At 55.2% G+C, this 19,231-nt stretch overlaps 1 protein-coding gene and 1 long non-coding RNA gene across 3 annotated transcripts in view; one reads left to right on the top strand and one right to left on the bottom strand.

Annotated features, from left to right (window-relative positions):
- The first annotated feature begins 181 nt into the window (after window positions 1-181).
- Window positions 182-3,373, top strand: LOC146750972 (uncharacterized). Of its 2 annotated transcripts, none has more exons than XR_014941994.1 (3): window positions 182-221; window positions 2,224-2,330; window positions 3,306-3,373. It is a non-coding gene; the product is annotated as an uncharacterized LOC146750972 (long non-coding RNA). The 2 variants fall into 2 exon arrangements; XR_014941995.1 differs by lacking the exon at window positions 182-221 and adding an exon at window positions 781-828.
- A 4,341-nt stretch (window positions 3,374-7,714) lies between these two features.
- Window positions 7,715-19,231, bottom strand: part of LOC107307714 (suppressor of SWI4 1 homolog) — a gene marked incomplete at its 5' end in the record, with an annotated part of 31,227 nt that continues 19,710 nt past the window's right edge. The window contains 2 exons of the mRNA XM_085535884.1: window positions 7,715-8,322; window positions 13,511-13,665. Of these exons, the coding sequence (XP_085392010.1) occupies window positions 7,715-8,322; window positions 13,511-13,665 (763 nt within the window). The remainder of the gene's footprint in view (window positions 8,323-13,510; window positions 13,666-19,231) is intronic.

Raw genomic sequence — 19,231 nt, 5'->3', positions numbered from 1 at the left:
CTATAACCCCATAGCCCCCACATAGCCCCCTATACCCCCCTATTGACCCCATACCCCTTCATAGCCCCTGGCCAAGGACAAGACCACGGGGCAGTCCAAGGTCACCCCATAACCCCCCCATAGCCCCACATAGCCCCCTATAGCCCCCTATACCCCACATAGCCCCCCCCTTATTGCCCCCCATCTACCTGGCCAAGGACAAGACCACCGGGCAGTCCAAGGTCACACTGAGACCCCCATAGCCCCCCATAGCCCCCCATAGCTCCCCATAGCTCCCCATACCCCTTCATAGCCCCCTATACCCCCCCCATACCCCTTCATAGCCCCTCATATCCCCCCATAGCCCCCCATACCCCTTCATAGCCCCCTATACTCCCCCATATCCCCCCCATACCCCCCATTACTCCATAACCCCCCATATCCCCCCCATAGCCCCCCATAACCCCCATATCCCCCCCATAACCCCCCATAGCCCCGCATATCTCCCCCATATCTCCCCATATCCCCCCATAACGCCCCATAGCCCCCTATACCCCCCCATATCACCCCATACCACTTCATAGCCCCCTATACCCCCCCATAGCCCCCCATAACCCCCCCATAACCCCCCCATAGCCCCCCATACCCCTTCATAGCCCCCCATAGCCCCCATATTCCCCCCATAACCCCCTATATTCCCCCAAGACCCCCCCATATCCCCCCCATGACCCCTGCATATTACCCCCATAACCCCTCATAACCCCCATAGCCCCCCATACCCCCCCATAGCCCCCCCTTATTGCCCCCCCCATCTACCTGGCCAAGGACAAGACCACGGGGCAGTCCAAGGTCACACTAAGACCACCCTATAACCCCCCTTATTGCCCATTGGGTCCCCCCAAGTTACCCCATTGACCCCATAGAACCCATAGACCCCATAAAGCCCCATAGGTCCAACCCCAATGGTCCCATGGGGTCATCATCAGAGCCCCCCAAGGACCCACAGACCCCATAAGGCCCCATAGATCCAACCCCAATGTTCCCATTGGTTCATCAATGCCCCCCATTGACCCTATGGGACCCCATTGATCCCATAAGGACCCCATAAGTCAGATCCAGGGTGCTTCGAGGGCACTGATGACCCCATGGGACCCCCAGACCCCATAAGGCCCCATAGATCCAACCGCAATGTTCCCATTGGGTCATCAAGGACCCCCAAGGACCCCATGGGACCCCATTGACCCCATGGGACATTCAGACCCCATAAAGCCCCATAGATCCCACCCAGTGGTGCCATTGAGTCATCAAGGACCCCATGGGACCCCACTGACCCCATGGGACATTCAGACCCCATAAGGCCCCATAGATCCAACCCCAATGGTCCCATGGGGTCTGTAGGGCCCCCCAAGGACCCCATGGGGACCCCCAGACCCCATAAAACCCCATAGATCCAACCCCAATGTTCCCATGGGGTCATCAATGCCCCCTAAGGACCCCATGGGACCCCATTGACCCCATGGGACCCCCAGACCCCATAAGACCCCATAGATCCAACCCCATTGGGTCATCAAGAACCCTGTGGGACCCCATTGACCCCATGAGACCCCCAGACCCCATAAGGCTCCATAGATCCAACCTCAATGGTCCCATTGGGTCATCAAAGGATTCCCAAGGACCCCATTGACCCCATGGGACCCCCAGACCCCATAAGACCCCATAGATCCAACCCCAATGGTCCCATGGGGTCATCAAGGACCCCCACTGACCCCATGGGATCCCCAGACCCCATAAAACCCCATAGATCTAACCCCAATGGCCACATTGAGTCATCAAGGACCCCATTGACCCCATGGGACATTCAGACCCCATAAGGCCCCATAGATCCCACCCCAATGTTCCCATTGGGCCATCAAGGACTCCCACTGACCCCATGGGACCCCCAGACCCCATAAAACCCCATAGATCCAACCCCAATGGTCCCATTGGGTCATCAAGGACCCCCAAGGACCCCATGGGACCCCCAGACCCCATAAGGCCCCATAGATCCAACCCCAATGGTCCCATGGGGTCTGTAGGGCCCCCCAAGGACCCCATGGGACCCCCAGACCCCATAAGGCCCCATAGATCCAACCCCATTGGGTCATCAAGAACTCCATGGGACCCCATTGACCCCATGGGACGTTCAGACCCCATAAGACCCCATAGATTCAATCCCCCCCCTATTTATTTGCCCCCCCCCATCAGGGCTTTGCGTTCATCAGTTTCCATCGCCGTGAAGACGCCGCTCGCGCCATCGCGGGGGTGTCGGGATTCGGATACGACCATCTCATCCTTAACGTGGAGTGGGCCAAGTGCGTTAATGGGGGCACCCATGGGTGCTATGGGGGGGGGGAGGGGGGCACCCATGGGTGCTATGGGGACAGAGGGGGCACCCATGGGTGCTAATGGAGGGGGGGGGGGGCAAGTAGGTGCTATGGGGGCACCCATGGGTGCTATGGGGGGGGGGGGGGGCACCCATGGGTGCTATGGGGGGGGGGGGTTATTATGGGTGCTGGGGGGGTCACTGTGGGGGTACCCATGGGTGCTAATGGGGATAGGGGGGGTCCCTATGGGTGCTTGGGGGGCACCCATGGGTGCTATGGGGGGGGGGGGTTATTATGGGTGCTGGGGGGGTCACTGTGGGGGTACCCATGGGTGCTAATGGGGATAGGGGGGGTCCCTATGGGTGCTTGGGGGGCACCCATGGGTGCTATGGGGGGGGGGGGGGGTCACTATGGGTGCTGGGGGGGGCAAGTGGGTGCTGGGGGGGTTACTGTGGGGGTACCCATGGGTGCTGGGGGGGGGGGGGGGGGGGGAAACACATGGGTGCTAATGGGGACGGGGGGGCACCCATGGGTGCTAATGGGGTGGGGGGTGGGGGTCACTATGGGTGCTGGGGGGGGTCAAGTGGGTGCTAATGGGGGGCACCCATGGGTGCTAATGGGGGGGGGCAAGGGGATTGGGGGGGGGGGGCACCCCATGGGTAATGGGGGGGTTATTATAGGTGTTGGGGGTGGTGAAGTGGGTGTTAATGGGGGGGAGGGCACCCATGGGTGGGGGGTCAGAGTGAATGGGGGGAGTCCAAGGAGATGGGGGGGGTCCAAGTGTGTGCCATGGGGACAGGGGGGCACCCATGGGTGGGGGGTGGGGGGGGTTTACTATGGGTGCTGGGGGTGTTATTATGGGTGTTAAATGAGCTCTATGGGTGCTGGGGGGCACCCATGGGTGCTGTAGGGTCACTGTGGGTCCCCCCCCCTCACCATGATCTTTCCTCCCTCCCCCCACAGACCCTCGACCAACTGATGCTGCCCCACAAGTGGCCGCTGCCTCAATAAAGGGCTGATGCAGAACGGAACCGACCCCAAATGGGGGGGATATGGGGGGGATATGGAGGGATATAGGGAGATATGGAGGATATGGGGGGGACATGGGGGTATATAGGGGGATATGGGGGGATATAGAGGGGATTTGGGGGGGATATAGGGCTATATGGGGGGATAAAGGGATATAGGGGGGATATGGGGTGGATAGGGGGGGATATAGGGTTATAGGGGGGATATGGGGGGATATAGAGGGGATTTGGGGGGACATGGGGAATATAAGGGGGGATATGGAGGGATATAAGGGGAATATGGGGATATAGGGGGATATGGGGTGGCTATGGGGGGATATAGGGGGATATAGGGGGGGATGTGGGGGGATATAGAGGGGATATAGGGGGGACATGGAGGGATATAGGGTTATAAGGGGGATATGGGGGGATATAGGGGGATATGGGGTGGTTATGGGGTCATATAGGGGGGATTTGGTGGGATATAGGGGGATATGGGGGCATATAGGGGGGATATGGAGGTGTTATAGGGGTAATATGGGGGGATTTGGGTGGGATATGGGGGGGGGATATAGGGGGGTATAGTGGATATGGGGGGATATAGGGGAGATATGGGGGGATATAGGAAGGATTTGGGGGGATATAGGAGGGATATGGGGGGATAAAAGGGGTTTGGGGGGATATAGGGGGATATTGGGTGGATATAGGGGGATATGGAGGGATATAGGGGGATATGGGGTGGATATAGGGGGATATGGGGCGGATATAGGGGGATATGGGGCGGATATAGGGGGATATGGGGCGGATATAGGGGGATATGGGGGGGATATAGGGGGATATGGGGTGGATTTAGGGGGATATGGAGGGATATAGGGGATTTGGGGGGGATATAGGTGAAATATTGGGGGATATGAGGTGTTATAGGGGGATATAAAGGGGATATTGGGGGGTATAGGGTTATAGAGGGGATGTAGGTGGGATATAGGGTTATATAGGGGGGATATGGGAGGATATGGGGGGATATAGGGGGATATGGGGTCATATAGTGGGGATATAGGGGGGGATATGGGGGGGTATAGGGGACATGGGGGGATATAGGGGGAATTTGGGATATAGGGGGGATATAGGAGGATATAGGGGAGATATTGGGGGGATATAGGGATTTAGGGGGATATAGTGGGGATATAGGGAGATATGGGGGGATATAGGGGGATATGGGGTCAGTTATGGGGTCATATAGGGGGGATTTGGTGGGATATAGGGGGATATTAGGGGGATATGGGGGAATATAGGGTGGATATGGGGTGGATAGGGGGGGATATAGGGTTATAGGGGGGATATAGAGGGGATTTGGGGGGATATGGGGGCATATGGGGGAATATAAAGGGGGATATGGGGGGATATAGGGGGATATAGGGTTATAGGGGAGATATGGGGGGTATAGGGATATGGGGGGGATATAGGGGGATATGGGGGGGGGGTTTTGGTGGGATATGGGGATATGGGGGCATATAGGGGGATATGGGGGGATATAGGGGGATATAGGGTTATATGGGGGTATATAGGGGGGATTTGGGGGGATATAGGGGAGATATGGGGGTATATAGTGGAGATGGGGGATATGGGGGGGATATAGGGGGTATGTTGGGATATAGGGGTATATGGGGGGATATAGGGGGTATGTTGGGATATAGGGGCATATGGGGGGATATAGGGGGATAGGGGGGATATAGGGTTATAGGGGAGAAATGGGGGGATATAGAGGGGATTTGGGGGGATATAGGGGCATATGGGGGAATATAAGGGGGGATATGGAGGGATATAGGGGGGATATGGGGGGATATAGGGGGGATATGGGATAATATGGGGGGATATGGGGTGGATATGGGGGGATATAGGGTTATAGGGGAGATATGGGGGGATATAGGGATATGGGGGGGGATATAGGGTGGATATGGGGGATATGGAGGGATATAGGGGGGATATTAGGAGGATATGGGGTGGATATAAGGGGGATATGGGGGGATATAGGGTTATAGGGGGGATATAGTGGGGATATAGGGGAGATATGGGGGGATATAGGGGGGATATGGGATAATATGGGGGGGATATGGGATTATATGGGGGGATATAGGGTTATGGGGGGTATAGGGGAGATATAGGGGGGGTATAGGGGGAATATAGGGGGATATGGGGTGGATATAGGGGGATCTAGGGGGATATGGGGGGATATAGAGGGGTATAGGGGGATATGGGGTGGATATAGGGGGATATGTGGGGAAATATGGGGGGATATAGGGCGGATATAAGGGGATATGGGGGGTATAGGGTTATATATGGGGGATATCGAGGGAGTGTAGGGGGGATATAGGGGGATATGGGGTCATATAGGGGGGATATGGGGGGATATAGGGGTGGATATGGGGTCATATAGGGGGGACATGGGGGGATATAGGGGGGTCTGCTCTGCCCCACAACCCACCGCCCCACACTTGGTCCCCCACCCCACACTTTGGATTTACCCATAAAGCGTTGGGCCCCACAGGGTGTTGTTTATAGGGGAAGGTTTATTGTGGGGTCTGGGGTCTTTAATTGGGGTCTTCCATTGTGGTTCCTCTTTGGTGTCACCCCATAGAATTCAAACCCAAACCTTGGCTACCCCCCCCAGCCCCACATCCCCACCCCATATCCCCCCCCAGCCCCATATACTCACCCTATATCCCCCCTCAGCCCCATATCCCCCCCAGCCCCATATACTCACCCTATATCCCCCCCAGCCCCATATACTCACCCTATATCCCCCCTCAGCCCCATATCCCCCCCAGCCCCATATACTCACCCTATATCCCCCCCAGCCCCATATACTCACCCTATATCCCCCCCAGCCCCATATACTCACCCTATATCCCCCCCAGCCCCATATCCCCACCCCATATTCCCCCCCAGCCCCATATCCTCACCCCATATCCCCTCCCAGCCCCATATCCCCACCCCATATTCCCTCCCACCCTATATCCCCCCTCAGCCCCATATCCCCCTCCCACCCCATATTCCCATCCCATATCCCCCCCAGCCCCATATCCCCACCCTATATCTACCCCCAGCCCCATATCCTCACCCCATATCCCCTCCTAGACTGATATCCCCACCCCATATCCCCCCCCAGCCCCATATCCCCACCCCATATCTACCCCCAGCCCCATATCCTCACCCCATATCCCCTCCTAGACTGATATCCCCACCCCATATCCCCCCCCAGCCCCATATCCCCACCCCATATCTACCCCCAGCCCCATATCCTCACCCCATATCCCCTCCTAGACTGATATCCCCACCCTATATCCCCCCCCCAGCCCCATATCCGCCCCCCAGCCCCATATCCTCACCCTATATCCCCCCCCAGCCCCATATACTCACCCCATATCCCCCCCCCAGCCCCATATCCCCACCCTATATCCCCCTCCCACCCCATATCCTTATCCCATATGCTCTCCTAGCCCCATATCCCCACCCCATATCCCCCCCCCAGCCCCATATACTCACCCTATATCCCCAGCCCTATATCCCTCTCCCACCCCATAGCCCCTCCCACCCTATATCCCCCTCCCACCCCATATCCCCCTCCCAGCCCCATATCCCCACCCCATATCCCCCCCCAGCCCCATATCCCCACCCTATATCCCCCCCCAGCCCCATATACTCACCCTATATCCCCCCCCAGCCCCACATACTCACCCTATATCCCCCCCCAGCCCCATATCCCCACCCTATATCCCCCCCCAAGCCCCATATCCTCACCCTATATCCCCATCCCCAGCCCTATATCCCCCCCCGCCCCATATCCCCACCCTATATCCCCTCCTAGCCCCATATTCTCACCCCATATCCCCTCCCAGCCCCATATCCCCCCCCAGCCCCATATCCCCACCCTATATCTCCCCCCAGCCCCATATCCCCCCCCAGCCCCATATCCCCACCCCATATCCCGCTGCCAGCCCTATATCCTCACCCTATATCCCCCCCATCCCATATCCTCACCCCATATCCCCCCCAGCCCCATATCCTCACCCTATATCCCCCCCAGCCCCATATCCTCACCCTATTCCCCCCCCCCAGCCCCATATCCTCACCCCATATCCCCTCCCAGCCCCATATCCCCCTCCCAGCCCCATACCCCCCCCCAGCCCCATATCCTCACCCTATATCCCCCATCCCAGCCCCACATCCCCTTCCAGCCCCATATCCCCCTCCCAGCCCCATATCCCCACCCCATATCCCCCCCCAGCCCCATATCCCCACCCTATATCCCCATCCCCATCCCTATATCCCCCCCCAGCCCTATATCCCCCCCCCCAGCCCCATATCTCATCTCTTCCCCTTCTTCTGCCCCATAAAACCCTTCTGCCCCTTTCCCATCCCCTTCCTCTGCCCCATAGCTCTCCCCATTCTGCCCCCCAACACCCCCCCAGCCCTATGGGGCTTATTTGGGGTCCCCTTCACCCCCCCAGCCCTATGGGGCACGGTGGGCGATGTGGGGTGAGGATTTGGGGTCCCCCCCTTCTTTGGGGTCCCACTCTTCTTTGGGGTCCCCCCCTTCTTCCTCTGCCCCATAGCGTGATGCTTTGGGGTCCCATCCTTCCTCTGCCCCATAGAATGAGGATTTGGGGTCCCGTCCTTCTTCCTCTGCCCCATAGAATGAGGATTTGGGGTCCCCCTCTTCTTTGGGGTCCCCCCCTTCTTCCTCTGCCCCATAGGGTGATGCTTTGGGGTCCCATTCTTCCTCTGCCCCATAGAATGATGGTTTGGGGTCCCATTCTTCTTCCTCTGCCCCATAGGGTGATGCTTTGGGGTCGCCCCCTTTTTCCCCTTAGTTCTATGGGGTGGATTTGGGGTCCGGTTCCGTTCTTGTGGGTCACGGCGCCGTCGTTTCCGCTGTGGGGCTGAAGGACTTCGGCTCCTATTTGGGAACAGATCTATGGGGGGGAAAAAGGCAACAAAACCCCATAGATCAGTGGGGCAGAAACCCCAGATCTATGGGGCAAAAACCCCAAATCTATGGGGCAAAATCTATGGGGTAGAACCCCAAATCTATGGGGCAAAACCCCTGAATCTATGGGGCAGAATCCCCTGAATCTATGGGGCAGAAGCCCTGAATCTATGGGGCAGAAACCACAAATCTATGGGGCAGAACCCACAGATCTATGGGGCAGAATCCCCCGAATCTATGGGGCAGAACCCCTCAATCTATGGGGCAGAACCCCCAAATCTATGGGGCAGAATCCCCAAATCTATGGGGCAGAATCCCCTGAATCTATGGGGCAGAACCTCCAAATCTATGGGGCAGAACCCCAAATCTATGGGGCAAAAACCCCTGAATCTATGGGGCAGAACCCCTGAATCTATGGGGCAAAACCCTGAATCTATGGGGCAAAACCCCTGAATCTATGGGGCAGAACCCACAAATCTATGGGGCAAGGCCCCGAATCTATGGGGCAGAACCTCCAAATCTATGGGGCAGAATCCCCCGAATCTATGGGGCAGAATCCCCAAATCTATGGGGCAGAATCCCCTGAATCTATGGGGCAGAACCTCCAAATCTATGGTGCAGAACCCCCAAATCTATGGGGCAGAACCCCAAATCTATGGGGCAAAAGCCCCAAATCTATGGGGCAAAACCCCTGAATCTATGGGGCAGAACCCCAAATCTATGGGGCAGAACCCCTGAAAATATGGGGCAGAACCCCCAAATCTATGGGGCAGAACCCCTGAATCTATGGGGCAGAACCCCCAAATCTATGGGGCAGAACCCCTGAATCTATGGGGCAGAACCCCCAAATCTATGGGGCAGAACCCCAAATCTATGGGGCAGAAACCCCGAATCTATGGGACAGAACCCCAAATCTATGGGGCAGAACCCCCAAATCTATGGGGCAAAAACCTCAAATCTATGGGGCAGAACCCCAAATCTATGGGGCAGAACCCCAAATCTATGGGGCAGAATCCCCTGAATCTATGGAGCAGAACCCCAAATCTATGGGGCAGAACCCCAAATCTATGGGGCAGGAGCCCCAGATCTGTGGGGCAAAACCCCAAATCTATGGGGCAAAAACCCCAAATCTATGGGGCAGAACCCCCCGAATCTATGGGTCAAAAACCCCAAATCTATGGGGCAGAACCCCCAGATCTATGGGGCAGAATCCCCTGAATCTATGGGGCAGAACCCCGAATCTATGGGGCAAAAACCCCAAATCTATGGGGCAAAAACCCCTGAATCTATGGGGCAGAACCCCCAAATCTATGGGGCAAAAACCCCAAATCTATGGGGCAGAACCCCCCAGATCTATGGGGCAGAACCTCCAAATCTATGGGGCAAAAACCCCAGATCTATGTATGGGGCAGAACCCCAAATCTATGGGGCAGAGCCCCCAAATCTATGGGGCAAAATCTATGGGGCAGGACCCCCAAATCTATGGGGCAGAACCCCCCAAATCTATGGGGCAGAATCTATGGGGCAGAACCCCCCAAATCTATGGGGCAGAACCCCAAATCTATGGGGCAGAACCCCCAGATCTATGGGGCAGAACCCTCAGATCTATGGGGCAAAATCTATGGGGCAGAAACCCCGAATCTATGGGGCAGAAACCCAAATCTATGGGGCAGAAACCCCGAATCTATGGGGCAGGACCCCCATGTCTGTGTCAGAGCGTTTACTTTGGACCCACATCATGGAGAGCTCACGGCTTCGCTTCATCATCCACAGCCAAGGAATGAATGGAGGGGGGGGAGGGTCTTTACCCTTCCAGGACCTTTCCAACCCACCCTATTGACTCTTTACCCTTCCAAGACCCTTATAACCCACCCCAAAGCCCCATTTTCCCCTTCCAGGACCTTTATAACCCACCCTATTGACTCTTTACCCTTCCAAGACCCTCCCAACCCACCCCAATAACCCCAATAGCCCATTTTTCCCCTTCCAGGACCTTCCCAACCCAACCCAATAACCCCAAGACCCTTTAACCTTCCAGGACCCACCCACCCCAACCCACCCTATTGACTCTTTAACCTTCCAGGACCTTCCCATTCCACCTCAATGTCCCTTTACCCTTCCAGGACCCACCCAACCCACCCCAATAGCCCTTTACCCTTCCAGGACCTTCCCAACCCATTCAAAGCCCCTTTCCCCTTCCAGGACCCTTATAACCCACCCCAAAGCCCCTTTTTCCCCTTCCAGGACCCTCCCAACCCACCCCAACCAACCCATCCCAACCCATTCAAAGCCCCTTTCCCCTTCCAGGACCCTTATAACCCATTCAATGCCCCTTTACCCTTCCAGGACCTTTATAACCCACCCCAAAGCCCCTTTAACCTTCCAGGACCTTCCCAATCCAACCCATTCACCCTATTGACCCTTTACCCTTCCAGGACCCACCCACTCCAACCCACCCCAATAGCCCTTTTACCCTTCCAGGACCTTCCCAACCCAACTCTACTGACTCTTTACCCTTCCAGGACCTTTCCAACCCATCCCAACCATCCCATAAGTCTTCAACCTTCCAGGACCTTTCCAACTCACCCAATGACTCTTTCCCCTTCCAAGACCTTCCCAACCCACCCCAACCAATTCAAAGCCCCTTTTTACCCTTCCAGGACCTTTATAACCCAATTAACCCACCCCAAAGCCCCATTTTCCCCTTCCAGGACCTTCCCAACCCACCCCAATAGCCCTTTTACCCTTCCAGGACCCTTATAACCCAACCCAATGTCCCTTTAACCTTCCAGGACCCACCCAACCCACCCCAATAGCCCTTTACCCTTCCAGGACCTTCCCATCCCAACCCAATAACCCCAATAGCCCCATTTTCCCCTTCCAGGACCCTTATAACCCAATTAACCCACCCCAATAGCCCTTTTCCCCTTCCAGGACCCTTATAACCCACCCCAATGACTCTTTACCCTTCCAGGACCTTCCCAACCCAACCACCCCATAATTCTTTAACCTTCCAGGACCTTCCCTATCCACTCAATGTCCTTTTACCCTTCCAGGACCCTCCCAACCGACCCCATAGTTCTATGACCTTCCAGGACCTTTCCAACCCAACCCATCCCAACCCATTCAAAGCCCCTTTACCCTTCCAGGACCCTCCCATTCATTTAATGCCCCATTTTCCCCTTCCAGGACCTTCCCAACCCACCCCAATAACCCCAATAGCCCCATTTTCCCCTTCCAGGACCCTTATAACCCAACCCAAAGCCCCTTTACCCTTCCAGGACCCTTATAACCCACCCCAAAGCCCCTATTTCCCCTTCCAGGACCCTTATAACCCATTTAAAGCCCATTTTCCCCTTCCAGGACCCTTATAACCCATTCAAAGCCCCTTTTCCCTTCCAGGACCCTCCCATTCATTTAATGCCCCTTTCCCCTTCCAGGACCTTCCCATCCCATTCCCTGCCCCGTTTTCCCCTTCCAGGACCCTTATAACCCATTTAATGCCCCTATTTCCCCTTCCAGGACCCTTATAACCCATTTAATGCACCTTTACCCTTCCAGGACCCTCCCAACCCATTCAAAGCCCCATTTTCCCCTTCCAGGACCTTCCCAACCCATCCCAACCAACCCATCCCAACCCATTCAAAGCCCCTTTACCCTTCCAGGACCCTTATAACCCATTCAAAGCCCCATTTTCCCCTTCCAGGACCCTTATAACCCAACCCAAAGCCCCTTTACCCTTCCAGGACCTTCCCAACCCACCCCAACCCATTCACCCCCTGTCCCTTTCCCCTTCCAGGACCCTCCCAACCCACTCAAAGCCCCTTTTTACCCTTCCAGGACCTTTATAACCCACCCCAATGCCCCTTTTTCCCCTTCCAGGACCTTCCCTACTCACCCCAATAGCCCCAATAGCCCCATTTTCCCCTTCCAGGACCTTCCCATCCCACTCTAAGCCCCTTTTTCCCCTTCCAGGACCCTTATAACCCATTTAAAGCCCATTTTCCCCTTCCAGGACCCTTATAACCCATTCAAAGCCCCTTTAACCTTCCAGGACCCTCCCATTCATTTAAAGCCCCTTTACCCTTCCAGGACCCTCCCATTCATTTAATGCCCCTTTTCCCTTCCAGGACCTTCCCAACCCAACTCAACTACTCCATGCTGTGACCTTCCAGGACCTTCCCATCCCATTCAAAGCCCCTTTTTCCCCTTCCAGGACCCTTATAACCCAATTAAACCACCCCCTGCCCCTTTACCCTTCCAGGACCTTCCCAACCCAACCCACCCCAATAGCCCTTTACCCTTCCAGGACCCTTATAACCCAACCCAAAGCCCCTCTTTACCCTTCCAGGACCCTTATAACCCATTCAAAGCCCCTATTTCCCCTTCCAGGACCCTTATAACCCAATTAACCCACCCCAATAGCCCCTTTTACCCTTCCAGGACCCTTATAACCCACCTCAAAGCCCCATTTTCCCCTTCCAGGACCCTTATAACCCATTCAAAGCCCCTATTTCCCCTTCCAGGACCTTTATAACCCAATTAACCCACCCCAATAGCCCTTTTTCCCCTTCCAGGACCCTTATAACCCATTCAAAGCCCCTATTTCCCCTTCCAGGACCTTTATAACCCAACCCAAAGCCCCTTTAACCTTCCAGGACCTTTAGAACCCAATTAAGCCACCCCAATAACCCCATTTTCCCCTTCCAGGACCTTTATACCCCACCCCAATAGCCCTTTACCCTTCCAGGACCCTTATAACCCATTTAATGCCCCTTTAACCTTCCAGGACCCACCCAACCCAACCAACCCAATATCCCTTTACCCTTCCAGGACCTTCCTAACCATTCCAAGGCTCTTTATGGACCTTCCAGGACCTTCCCAACCCCATTATTCCATGGTTCTTTACCCTTCCAGGACCTTCCCAACCCAACCCAACAGCCCTTTCCCCTTCCAGGACCTTCCCATCCCACTCTAAGCCCCATTTTCCCCTTCCAGGACCCTCCCATTCATTTAATGCCCCATTTTCCCCTTCCAGGACCCTTATAACCCATTCAAAGCCCCATTTTCCCCTTCCAGGACCCTTATAACCCATTCAAAGCCCCATTTTCCCCTTCCAGGACCCTTATAACCCATTTAAAGCCCCTTTTCCCTTCCAGGACCTTAGTTCCCACCTGGTTCCGGTTCCTGCCCCACTTCCTCCCTATAATGTTCCAGGTCACTTTGATCCGATTCCGGTTCCGGTTCTTTCTCAGTTCCGGGATTTTCAGCTTCCGGGTCATTGTCCAACAACTTCCGCTTCCGGGTCATCCCAGCCAGGCTACGGCGTCTATGGGGCAGCCCCATAGATTGACCCACATTGACCCATAGATTGACCCACATTGACCCATAGATTGACCCACACTGACCCATAGATTGACCCACTTATGGGGCAGCCCCATAGATTGACCCACATTGAGACACTTATGGGGCAGCCCCATAGATTGACCCACATTGACCCATAGATTGACCCACATTGAGACACTTATGGGGCAGCCCCATAGATTGACCCACATTGACCCATAGATTGACCCACATTGACCCATAGATTGACCCACTTATGGGGCTGACCCATAGATTGACCCACATTGACCCATAGATTGACCCACATTGACCCATAGATTGACCCACATTGAGCCACTTATGGGGCAGCCCCACATATTGACCCACATTGAGTCACTTATGGGGCAGACCCATAGATTGACCCACATTGAGACACTTATGGGGCAGCCCCATAGATTGACCCACATTGACCCATAGATGGACCCACTTATGGGGCAGCCCCATAGATTGAGCCACATTGACCCATAGATTGACCCACTTATGGGGCAGACCCATAGATTGACCCACATTGACCCATAGATTGACCCACTTATGGGGCAGCCCTATAGATTGACCCACATTGACCCATAGATTGACCCACATTGACCCATAGATTGACCCACTTATGGGGCAGCCCCATAGATTGACCCACATTGAGTCACTTATGGGGCAGCCCCATAGATTGACCCACATTGAGTCACTTATGGGGCAGCCCCATAGATTGACCCACATTGACCCATAGATTGACCCACATTGAGTCACTTATGGGGCAGCCCCATAGATTGACCCACATTGAGTCACTTATGGGGCAGCCCCATAGATTGACCCACATTGAGTCACTTATGGGGCAGCCCCATAGATTGACCCACATTGACCCATAGATTGACCCACATTGACCCATAGATTGACCCACTTATGGGGCAGCCCCATAGATTGACCCACATTGAGTCACTTATGGGGCAGCCCCATAGATTGACTCACATTGACCCATAGATTGACCCACATTGAGTCACTTATGGGGCAGCCCCATAGATTGACCCACATTGAGTCACTTATGGGGCAGCCCCATAGATTGACCCACATTGAGTCACTTATGGGGCAGCCCCATAGATTGACCCACATTGACCCATAGATTGACCCACATTGACCCATAGATTGACCCACTTATGGGGCAGCCCCATAGATTGACCCACATTGACCCATAGATTGACCCACATTGACCCATAGATTGACCCACTTATGGGGCAGACCCATAGATTGACCCACATTGAGCCACTTATGGGGCAGCCCCATAGATTGACCCACATTGACCCATAGATTGACCCACATTGACCCATAGATTGACCCACATTGACCCATAGATTGAGCCACTTATGGGGCAGCCCCATAGATTGACCCACATTGACCCATAGATTGACCCACATTGACCCATAGATTGAGCCACTTATGGGGCAGACCCATAGATTGACCCACATTGACCCATAGATTGACCCACATTGAGCCACTTATGGGGCAGACACACATTGACCCACATATTGACCCACATTGAGTCACTTATGGGGCAGACCCATAGATTGAGCCACTTATGGGGCAGCCCCATAGATTGACCCACATTGAGTCACTTATGGGGCAGCCCCATAGATTGACCCACATTGACCCATAGATTGACCCACATTGAGCCATAGATTGACCCACTTATGGGGCAGACCCATAGATTGACCCACATTGACCCATAGATTGACCCACATTGACCCATAGATTGACCCACATTGACCCATAGATTGACCCACATTGACCCATAGATTGAGCCACTTATGGGGCAGCCCCATAGATTGACCCACATTGACCCATAGATTGACCCACATTGAGCCATAGATTGACCCACTTATGGGGCAGACCCATAGATTGACCCACATTGACCCATAGATTGACCCACATTGACCCATAGATTGACCCACATTGACCCATAGATTGACCCACTTATGGGGCAGCCCCATAGATTGACCCATAGATTGACCCACTTATGGGGCAGCCCCATAGATTGACCCACATTGACCCATAGATTGACCCACATTGACCCATAGATTGACCCACATTGACCCATAGATTGAGCCACTTATGGGGCAGCCCCATAGATTGACCCACATTGAGACACTTATGGGGCAGACCCACATATTGACCCACATTGACCCATAGATTGACCCACATTGAGCCACTTATGGGGCAGCCCCATAGATTGACCCACATTGAGACACTTATGGGGCAGACCCATAGATTGACCCACATTGACCCATAGATTGACCCACATTGACCCATAGATTGACCCACTTATGGGGCAGCCCCATAGATTGACCCACATATTGAGCCACTTATGGGGCAGACCCACATCGAAACACTTATGGGGCAGACCCACATTGACCCACATATTGACCCACATTGAGTCACTTATGGGGCAGCCCCATAGATTGACCCACATTGACCCATAGATTGAGCCACATTGACCCATAGATTGACCCACATTGACCCACTTATGGGGCAGACCCACATATTGACCCACATTGACCCATAGGTTGACCCACATTGAGTCACTTATGGGGCAGACCCATAGATTGACCCACATATTGACCCACACTGACCCATAGATTGACCCACTTATGGGGCAGCCCCATAGATTGACCCACATTGACCCATAGATTGACCCACACTGACCCATAGATTGACCCACATTGACCCATAGAATGAGCCACTTATGGGGCAGCCCCATAGACTGACCCACATTGAGACACTTATGGGGCAGCCCCATAGATTGACCCACATTGACCCATAGATTGACCCACATTGAGACACTTATGGGGCAGCCCCATAGACTGACCCACATATTGTCCCATATACTGACCCACTTATGGGGCAGCCCCATAGATTGACCCACATATTGAGCCACTTATGGGGCAGACCCACATATTGACCCACATATGGTGCTCTGCCCCACATATTGACCCACACATTGCCCCACATATGGGTCTCTGCCCCCCTCCCCGCCCCACATATCACCCCCAGCCCCACATATGGGTCTCAGCCCCACACATTGACCCACGTATCACCCCCAGCCCCACACACTGCCCCACATATGGGTCTCAGCCCCACACATCCACCCCCTGCCCCACATATGGGTCTCTGCCCCCTCCCTGCCCCACATATCACCCCCAGCCCCACACACTGACCCACATACTGACCCACATGGGTCTCAGCCCCACACATCCACCCCCCCACCCCATATATCACTCCCAGCCCCACACATTGACCCACATCTCCCTATGGGACACAATGGAGGGCAGACCCACATATTGACCCACATATCAACCCCAGCCCCACACATCCACCCCCCCACCCCACATATTGACCCACATATCCACTGCCCCACCCCAACCCCTAACCCCACATATGGGTCTCAGCCCCACATATGGACCCACACATTGCCCCACATATCACCCCCAGCCCCACACATTGACCCACACACTGACCCACACATTGACCCACATATGGGTCTCAGTCCCACACACTGACCCACATATGGGTCTCAGCCCCACACATATGGGTCTCAGCCCCACACATTGCCCCATATATGGGTCTCTCTCCCCCTCCCCACCCCACATATGGATCTCAGCCCCACATATCACCCCCAGCCCCACACATTGACCCACACATTGACCTACATATTGACCCACTTATGGGGCAGCCCCACATATTGACCCACATTGACCCACATATGGGTCTCAGCCCCACACACTGCCCCACACATTGACCCACTTATGAGTCTCAGCCCCACACATATGGGTCTCAGCCCCACACATTGCCCCATATATGGGTCTCTCTCCCCCTCCCCACCCCACATATGGGTCTCAGCCCCACATATTGACCCACATACCACCCCCAACCCCACTTATGGGTCTCTGCCCCACACACTGACCCACACATTGCCCCATATATCACCCCCAACCCCACATATGGGTCTCTGCCCCCCTCCCTGCCCCACATATCACCCCCAGCCCCACACACTGCCCCACATATGGGTCTCAGCCCCACATATTGACCCACATACCACCCCCCACCCCACATATCACCCCCAGCCCCACACACTGACCCACACACTGCCCCACACATTGCCCCACTTATGGGGCAGCCCCACACATTGACCCCCAGCCCCACACATCCACCCCCCCACCCCACATATGGCTCTCAACCCCACACATTGCCCCACATATGAGTCTCTGCCCCACACATCCACCCCCCAGCCCCACATATTGACCCACATATGGGTCTCAGCCACACACATTGCCCCATATATGGGTCTCTGTCCCCCTCCCCACCCCACATATGGGTCTCAGCCCCACATATTGACCCACATACCACCCCCCACCCCACATATCACCCCCAGCCCCACATATTGACCCACACATTGCCCCATATATCACCCCCAACCCCACATATGGGTCTCTGCCCCACATATGGGTCTCAGCCCCACACACTGCCCCACACATTGACCCACTTATGGGTCTCAGCCCCACACATTGACCCCCAGCCCCACACATCCACCCCCCCACCCCACATATGGCTCTCAACCCCACACATTGCCCCACATATGAGTCTCTGCCCCACACATCCACCCCCCAGCCCCACATATTGACCCACATATGGGTCTCAGCCCCACACATTGCCCCATATACGGGTCTCTCTCCCCCTCCCCACCCCACATATGGGTCTCAGCCCCACATATTGACCCACATACCACCCCCCACCCCCACATATCACCCCCAGCCCCACATATTGACCCACACATTGCCCCATATATCACCCCCAACCCCACATATGAGTCTCTGCCCCACATATGGGTCTCTGCCCCACATATCACCCCCAGCCCCACACACTGACCCACACACTGACCCACACATTGCCCCACATATGGGTCTCTGCCCCACACATCCACCCCCCAGCCCCACATATTGCCCCACTTATGGGTCTCAGCCCCACACTTATGGGGCAGCCCCACATATTGACCCACATTGACCTACATATGGGTCTCAGCCCCACACACTGACCCACATATGGGTCTCAGCCCCACACATACGGGTCTCAGCCCCACACATTGCCCCATATATGGGTCTCTGTCCCCCTCCCCACCCCACATATGGATCTCAGCCCCACATATCACCCTCAGCCCCACACATTGCCCCACACATTGACCCACTTATGGGTCTCAGCCCCACACATTGCCCCATATATGGGTCTCTCTCCCCCTCCCCACCCCACATATGGGTCTCAGCCCCACATATCACCCCCAGCCCCACACACTGCCCCACATATGGGTCTCAGCCCCACATATTGACCCACATACCACCCCCCACCCCACATATCACCCCCAGCCCCACATATGGACCCACATATGGGTCTCAGCCCCACATATTGACCCACATATCACCCCCAGCCCCACATATTGCCCCACTTATGGGTCTCAGCCCCACACTTATGGGTCAGCC

The sequence above is a fragment of the Coturnix japonica genome, unplaced genomic scaffold (assembly GCF_054131305.1).
Source record: "Coturnix japonica strain WE unplaced genomic scaffold, WE-NBRP24 Scf211, whole genome shotgun sequence".
Taxonomy (NCBI): Eukaryota; Metazoa; Chordata; class Aves; order Galliformes; family Phasianidae; genus Coturnix; species Coturnix japonica.
This window is presented reverse-complemented; position numbering and strand designations above follow the sequence as displayed.